The 8,720-nt window shown below is 41.2% G+C and overlaps 1 protein-coding gene across 7 annotated transcripts in view; it reads right to left on the minus strand.

Annotated features, from left to right (window-relative positions):
• Positions 1 to 8,720, minus strand: part of LOC131497272 (RAD52 motif-containing protein 1-like) — a 58,630-nt gene that overhangs the window by 20,150 nt on the left and 29,760 nt on the right. For 3 of the 7 annotated variants that reach the window (XM_058703444.1, XM_058703442.1, XM_058703440.1), the window contains exons 6-7: positions 789 to 860; positions 152 to 226 (exon numbers count right to left, since the gene is read on the minus strand). The exons of 2 other annotated variants lie outside the window; for them this stretch is intronic. In XM_058703444.1, coding sequence (XP_058559427.1) covers positions 152 to 226; positions 789 to 860 — 147 coding nt within the window. Of the gene's footprint in view, positions 1 to 151; positions 227 to 788; positions 861 to 6,053; positions 6,268 to 6,475; positions 6,624 to 8,008; positions 8,399 to 8,720 lie in introns of those variants that run through there. 2 more of the 7 variants (XR_009254855.1, XM_058703441.1) reach the window with 2 other exon arrangements.

An 8,720-nucleotide genomic window follows, 5' to 3' on the forward strand; every position in this document is an offset into this window, starting at 1 on the left:
TGGTTACATAACTACACGTTTGTCAAAACTCATCAAACTGTATGCTTAAAAAGAGTAAATTTTATACCTCAATAAATCTGACTTAAGAAAACAATAAAACAAATCTAAATAAACAACTAAGTGAAAATACACATAAGAAAAATCAACTTACAGTGTTTCCAATTCAAGGGTCATCATGAGGATGCTCTCAACTGTTGTAAGTGACACCTGTGTTGATCCCATGTCTCTGAAGGAGAAAGCCCAAACATGCGTGATTTGAACCCAAGGATAAAAATTCTGTACCTAAAAAGATACTTAACAACATGTGATTACTTCAATTCTGGCTTCTTTGTCAAGTCAGCTCAAGAGTTTTCTTGCTATGGACAATAATTTCAGAAAGCTCCCAATGAAGACATTTTATGTGCATCATCAAATTAATCACCTTGGTGCTCAACAGTACAATCCTTTTTACTCTTATCCTCATTTTCATTCTCAATTGCATCCACCTCTCTTGATTAGTCTTTTTTTCTTTTAATATACACTTTACTCCACTTTCCACTTTGAGATAAATGGTATTTCTACCTACATCTACAAGTCCCATGTCTGTTATGTGTTCTTCAATACTACTCCTTCCTCTGCAGGCTATCTTGCCCATATACGTTTTTTCTTTGCTAATAATGCTTATTTCAATAACCCAGTTAAAATTTAAATTACGACTTTTTAACCAAAACGCAAATACTGAATCTTTTGATGACAACAAAAAAGATCAGAAATCATCTCGCGAGCCATGAGATTGTTGCAATACTTACAAATATTTTAATGCTGGCAACTTAAAAAGATAGGAATCTTCAACAGTTGACAGAGGGTTACGACTGATAATTCTGAAAAATGCAATGGAATTAAAATTATCTGCATTTCCAGTAATGACTACCATGAAAGTTTATGTTCATTTTGGGGGTATGGAACTGGAAGGTGAAAACTAATCATTTTCTGCCTTTGCCTATAAGTCACCCTTAGATTCTGTAAAGCACTCTTCCTTTGGGAACTACCCAGCTCTCTGGACGATAAAGTGGAGAACAGAAAGAGGAAAAAAAAATTTTTTTTTTTTTTACGTGGACAGCAAAGCAAAGATATGCCAAAGAACTTTTTGGGCTGAAAATCCTAGAAGTGACTATGCTGGTAGGATAGTCAGGCTCTGTAGGAAAGACTGTTTCTAGTGTCCTCTATAATTCTAGGTGCTTTTCCTTTATCTCTAGAAATGTAAAAAATTCCACAGTTTAAAACACCCGGTTAAAGACAAAAATAGGACCAATTCCTCAGTTTGGGGGCCAAAGACAAAGGGATTAATCTAAGAGGAAATGGTGAAAGCTATACCCCCACCATGTGTATTCTCCTATGACAGCCTTTGTTAGGTGGCATATGATCCCGTTTCCTTATCCATCTCCTGGACTGCCAGCTCCTTGAGGGCAGGGACCATACTCTATTGTCATTTTTGTCCCTGTGCCTGACAGAGTGCTTGTTATTTACTAGGTACTTAGTGAAGGCTTGTTGAATAAATAACATTTTGTCACTGCTTGACACAAGTTTTTATTCCAAAATGCTGAGTAGATTTTCTTCTCAGTTCTTTACAGCAAAAATAAAGTGAAGGAAACAGGAAGAAAGAAAAGAAAATCTGCCTTTAGGTTGACTCTGCTCAAGAATCATCACTGTACTTTTGCAAAATTATAAGGATAATCATCACAACCAATACTATTGAGCTATAGGGCATCTGTGATCAGCATTTCACATTTAAACCTCACAGTAACCTTATGTGATAGATACATCACTACCCCATTTTACAAGTGAGGAAACTAAAGTACAGAGAGGTTGTATAATTTGTCCCAGTTTGTCAAGCCAGTCAAGAAGCAGAGCTGGAATCTGAACTCAGTTCTGACTCCAAAGCCTGTATTTAACTTGTATGAAAAAAAAGGGGGTTTAAAATAGCCGTTACCTTAAACTTAACTTTGAGAGCATTAAATATAGAAACACTTTGCTGAACTTCATCTCTCCATCTGGGAGAGCTTCTCTAAGAATTACATTTTCTATTTTTATTCCTTTCCTCTAATCATCTCCCATGATTAAGTATTTAATTAGCCTGTGATCATTGAGACTTTAGAGATTTCATTTTTTATTTTTTTATTCTATTTTTTGAGAGAGAGTACAAGAGTATGAGTGAAGGAGAGGCAGAGGAAGAGAGAGAGAGAGAGAGAGAGAGAGAGAGAGAGAGAGAGAGAGAGAGAGAATCCCAAGCAGGCTCCATGCCCAGTGCACACAGCCTGACATGGGGCTTGATCCCATGACCGCAAGATCATGACCTGAGCCGAAATCAAGAGTCAGGCAGTTACCTGAGCCACCCAGGTGCCCTGAGACTTTAGAGATTTTAAAGCCCTGTTACAGGTGAATCAGTGAAAATGAGAAAGGAAGGACGTCTGAAAATTCATCCTTCCGTAAAAGCAACAACAACAACAACAACAACAAAAACTAGCAAAAATGGTCAAAATCAACTTTCTCAGAACTTTGGAAATTTTAACCAATGGGCTTGCAGCAACCCGAGAGCATTTATTAAAGAACAAATTACTAATTTCTATAAGAACAGTGAGCTCTGTGGTTTTAACTTGTCCTCAACCTCTGCTCTCCATCCTGATGGTAGCCTTAAAAATTGCCCACATCCCAGGGGAACAAAATGGAGCTGAAGTTCCTTAAAGCCTCATTCCCAAGGAACAAACTGTCATTGTTCTACCTGTCTAGTGGGGTCCCTAAAAAACTTCACTTGAAAGCCTTGCCCTTGACCTCACTGAGAACTGCACAGTGCTAAAATAGCCTCTTCCCAAGGGGCATTTTTTGAAAACAATTATAGATAAATGTTTTAATCTGGCAGCTATGTGAGGCAATTGAAAACAAGACAAAAAATAGCCTAAACAAAAAGCCTAAAAGGAAAAAGCTGAGAAATGAGATGTCCATAGGGACTTTGAAATGCTCCAACATCTTCCTGGGTAACTAGAAGACCACAAGACATATTCCTGGGAATGTAGAAAAAAAACCTTAGCACTAATAAATGAGTTCAGCAAGGTTACAGGACACAAGATCAATATGTAAAAATTAGCTTTATTTCTATACATCAGCAATGACTATTCCAAAAATGAAATTAGGAAAACAATTCCATGTATAACAGTACTCAAAAGAACAAAATACTTAGGAAAACATTTAACCAAAGAAGTGCAAGAATCACACTAAAAACCACAAAACGTTGTTGAAAGAAATTAAAGAAGATTGAAATAAATGTAAAGATATGCCATGTTCACGGATCAGAAGAAAATATTGTTAAAATGGCACTATACCCCAAATTGAACTGTGGTTTCAGTATAATCCCTATCAAAACCCCAACCGACTTCTTTCCAAAAACTGGCAAGCTAATTCTAAAATCTGTATGTGAATTCAAGGGACCGAGAATAGCCAAAATGATCTTTTAAAAAAAAAAAAGTTTATCTATTCATTTTGAGAGACAGCGAGCATACACACCCGTGCAGAAGAGCAAACATGAGCGAGTGTGACTGGGGAAAAGTGTGAGCAGGGGAGGGGCAGAGGGAGAAGGAGAGGGAGCATCCCAAGCAGGCTCCATGCTGTCAGTGCAGATTGCAACACGGGGTTCCATCTCACAAACCATGAGGTCCTGACCTGAGCTGAAATCAAGAGCCGGCCACTTAACCAACTGAGCTACCCAGGTGCTCCAAAACGATTTTGACAAAGAACAACAAAATGGGAAGACTCACACGCCCTGGTTTCAAAACCTACTTCAAAACTACAGTAATCACGGTGTGGTACTGGCATAAGAACAGACATGTAAGTTGATGGAACAGAACTGACAGTCCAGGAATAAATCCTCACATTTATGGCTCACTGATTTTCAACAAGGCTGCCAACACCATTCAATGTGGGAAGACTAGTCTTTTCAAATGATGCTGGGACAACCGTATATCCCCATACAAAATAATGTAGTTGGATTCCTACACTTCACGCCATATATAAATATTAACTCAAAATGAGTCAAAGACCTAAATGGAAGAGCTCAAGCTATAAAACTCTCAGGAGAGAAATCTTTATGACCTTGGATTTAGGCAACAGTTTCTTAGACATGACACAAAAAGCACAACAAACCAAAGGAAAAATAGATAAACTGGACTTTATTTAAAAATAAAAAAACAACCCACAACTATCATATGTCTGATACAAGTCTAGTATCCAGAATATCCAGAATATATAAGGAACTCTTAAAACTCAGTAAAAAGACAAATAATCAAATGTTTAAATGGGTAAAGGATTTGAAGAGACATTTCGCCAAAGAAAATACATGAATGGCCAATAAGCACATGAAAAGATGCTCAATGTCTTAGGTCATTAGGGAAATATAAATCAAAGCTACAATGAGATACTACTCTACACTCACTAAGATGGCTATGATCGAACAGAGAGACAGTGATAAGTGGTAGCAAGATTTGGGGAAACCAGAATCTTCATACATTGGTGGGAATGTAAAATGGTGTAGTCGCTGTGGAAAACAGTGTGGCAGTTCCTCAAAAGGGTTAAATATAGAGTTACTACATGACCCAGCAATTCCACTCTTAGGTATGTACCCAAGAGAATTAAAAACATATGACCACACAAAAACTTGTACATGAATACTCACAGCAGCATTATTCATAATAGCCAAAAAGTCAAAATAATCCAAATGTCCAATAACTCACGAATGGATGAACAAAATGTGATTGGAGCACCTGGGTGGCTCAGTCGGTTAAGCATCTGACTTTGGCTCAGGTCGTCATCTCACAGTTCATGAGTTCGAGCTCTACATCGGGCTCTGTGGTTTTGGATCCTCTGTCCCCCTCTCTCTCTCCGCCCCTTCCCCGCTAGTGTGTGCACTCTCTTTCAAAAAGAAATCAACATTAAAAAAAAGAATGAAGTACTGAAACATGCTACAACCGGATAAATCTTGAAGCCAACAAGCTATGTGAAAGAAACTAGACACACATTTCTATGAAATGTCCAGAATAGGCAAATCCATAGGGGCAGAAGGTAAATTAGTTGTTGCCAGGGGCCTGGGAGGAAGGGAGAATGGGGAGTAAAGGCTGATGGGTATGGTATTTCTTTCGAGGGGGGCGATGACAATGTTCTGGAATTAGCAGTGATTATTGTCTATCAAAGTATACCATTGGACTATATACTTTATAATGTTGCATATTCTATTAGGCGGACTATATCTCAATTTGAAAAAAAAAAAAAAAGAACCATGTTGTGATAAATAGAGAACCAGTTGCCAGAAGATCAAACATGTTAGTAGGTGGAGAAAAGGGGAGCGAAGATTCAAACTCTTCCACAACGGAGGTCAGAGGGAGTTAGCGGTGCGGCTGGGAGCCATGCATTTTTGTTCTTGCCTTGGAAACTCCCCTATTCTTCCTATTCCAGCCCATTCTTCTACGTTTTTTCGGGCCCATTAACATGTCGGGTTTGCGTAACACTAGTTAATATCCAGTCAGACAATGTTATGAAGAGAAAGAACGTGAGTGTCACATGTCTGGTTAAACACAGTTCCTCAACCTTGAGGCTCTGAATGTCCTTTGGCTTTGAAAAAATAAAAATGGCATTAATACCTACAAGCTTACTGGTGGGCTCTGTGCAAGTAACCTCTTCCACGTGTGTGTCTTCCCCTGCCCACTGCTTCCTCCCCCCCCGCCCCCCCCACCCCCCACCCCCGGCTCCCTATTAAGAAAGACTATGAAGAATTATGCAGCCAAAACAGTTTAGTAGTTTGTTATCCTTCCCCCCAACTATCTCAGTGCTCTACCCCCACTGTCCCCCCCCCCTCTTTCCTGGTAGCTCACCCATGGCCTTATACCCATCGGCTCGGTGCTTCCTCTTACCCAGGCAGCCCTCCTGCTGAGATGAATGCCCTGTGTTTATGTGTAGTGAAAACAAAATACAGGCCACTCCAAATTATCCTATTTCCTCCTGTCTTTAGTGCCGCCTTCTCTTCATGGAGCTATTGTGCCTGAGCCAAGGGGAGAATGAGAACTGACCCGACAGGTTACATCTGCTGGACCGACAGCAATTGTTTTTCCACAGACTGCGATACGAACGAACACGAACGGTGGACGCTGCGCTAGAGATCATCTCCATTTCCGTTCAATTCCCTCATTTTACAGATAAAACGTGTGCTGACTCAGTCTATTGGCTTTTGGATATTCGTGGGCTTATCTTTATGGGAGTAAAACATAACAACAGTTATCCTCAAAGACTGTCTCATAATCAAAGTTGAAGAAATACTGTTCTAGATATCTTTTTGTTTTTTAAAAAACTCTATCTTATTTGAAGAGGAAAACTCAAGTATTTTTGCAAAAGCTTTCTGTTGCAGAGCAACGGGACAGACTAAAGGTAGCTCACAAAATAAGGGAACATTTCTTACGTGTTATTTTTTTTTTCTCCAAATTCTTCTACAGAGGTCCAGACAGATGGGCTACGTTTCCTTTCTACTCACTGAGGAGACAGAGAAGACTTGAGGACTGAAGCTTGTCACCACTGTCCTGAATGTACTGAAATCCTAACAGCTTTGGCTGAAAAAACGTCCAAAGCAGGCAGTGAAAATACATTTCAAATAGGACAAACTCCAAACTCTCTATGCTGGAATCCCAAGGCATGGAGGGAAAACTGGCTCCTTGGAGGAAAGCAGTTGAAGAAATAAGTAGAGTGATCTAGACCCTATTCCAGTATGTTTGAAGTACTTGGGGATAGAATAACCCCTTTCCTTTATTCATCTACATAGGTCCATGAGCCATGAGAACATGACTCCCCATGCGAAGCTCCTCAATACAAGACATCTAACGGCATCACGTAGATCCTTTCTCAGGGGTTGGGCGGGGGGAGGGGCGAAGCCTAAAGAATCTGAAATGGTGAGCCCCTGTTTTAATGCAAGTTCTGAGAACAGCCTTGAAGAGGAGTTTCTGGCAGTGAGGAACAGCCCAAGAAGCAAGGGCCCCGGAATCAGGCAGACCTAGGTCTGAATTCTGGCTGTCGCTTCCTGGTGAAGGGACTTAAGTAACGAACGTCTCCGAGTCTTTTTAGCAGCATTTACCTCATAAGGCAACTTGAGGATTAAAGGAAAGAGCATGTGCAAAGCACCTAGCATAAGGCTGGGCACAGAGTGGGTGCCTAGCAGTGACGATGTGATGTTTGCACCAGGTGGTGAGCAGGAAGCCTGGGGATGCCCATGGGTGGCATGGCCAGGAGCTCCCGAAGCATAGGGAAAAGGAGCTCCCTGCTCGAAAGGTCCTATTCCAGTGAGAAGCTGACTCCAAGGGACGACGCCCAAAAGGCCGGTTGTCATTCAGGTCCTACCTAGTGCCGGGGAATGCGGAATTGTATTACTCGCGAAGCTTCTTAAGTGGTGCTGTCACTTACTGACAGTGTGAAGCTAGGCAAGTCAGCCGATGTCTCTGAGTTTCAACTTCCTCATCCCCGAAATGAGGATGACACTCCCTGTATCACAAGAGTTGCTGGAAAACCGAAAATGAAGTGCCGTGTGAGGGGCCACGTCCGGAGCATTTCCCACGTGCCAGGCTCTGTTCTAAGAGTTTAAGACGCACCGTCTTACTTGCAGCACAAGCGAAAGGTCTTAGCGTAGTGCCGGGGCGCAGTAAATACCTAGCAGAGGTAGGTATTAAAGAAATGATATGGGGCGGAGGAGCAACTACCAGCAACTACCAGCTTCCCAGAGAAAGAAGATGCCTTGGCATACACGTGGGAAGAATCCGATGCAGCTGGGAGAAGACAAGTAACAGTGGGGTATGACTATCGCAAAGCTTCTGAACTACCACACACGGGAACTAATAAAAGTTACCCTAAATCACCCCAAAAGGACAGCCCTGAGGTGCCATCTTCATCCTTAACGTTGATGCCTTTCTGACTCTGAGAAGAAGCCGCCAGGATTTCCGGGACACACCGAAAAGCGACGACAATATCCTGAAGTGTGTAAGCTTGTGTGGGCACGCAGCCGTCTAAAAGGAAGCAGATGGCGGTTGACTGGGGGAGCGTTAGGGCGTCTCTGTGACTGCGGCTCGACTCTGCCTTCAGAGGGTGGCCACACCTACCGCAACGAGATTCTCAACAATAATTCAAAAGGGGTAAGGCTTAGATTTTCCTCATTCTCCCTTAGAGCTTATGTTCTTGGCACAACACTGATGCGCCACAGACGAGCCAGCATGTGAGTGTGCTCTATCCCGATAAGGTACAGCCTTTCTACATCGTAGAGCCCTTCAGCTCCTAAACTCATGGAGCTCGTACTGTTAGAAGCAATGAAGTGAATTTTTTAAAATAAGCCATCGGTCTGGACCTGTGTAGGTGAATGAAGGAGAAGCACTTTAAAGTCAGGAAAAAAAAAAAAGTATCCTTAACATTTAGGATTATCAACCACTGTTGGTTTTCCATAATATATTTCATTCCTGATTTCATCTGAAAGAAATAGGATTATTACTACCATTCAAAAAGTGGTACCTTATTAATAAACTCTTGGCATGGCTTTGAGGTGGGTTTCAGATTCAAAATAGACTTTACCACACCGCTAACGTGTTCACTCAGTGTTTATCAATAACTTAAGAGGCTTCATTCAAAAAACTTACTGAGATAGAATTACCTGAAACCCAGGGGTGAATCGA

Source organism: Neofelis nebulosa, chromosome 16 (assembly GCF_028018385.1).
Source record: "Neofelis nebulosa isolate mNeoNeb1 chromosome 16, mNeoNeb1.pri, whole genome shotgun sequence".
Classification (NCBI taxonomy): domain Eukaryota; kingdom Metazoa; phylum Chordata; class Mammalia; order Carnivora; family Felidae; genus Neofelis; species Neofelis nebulosa.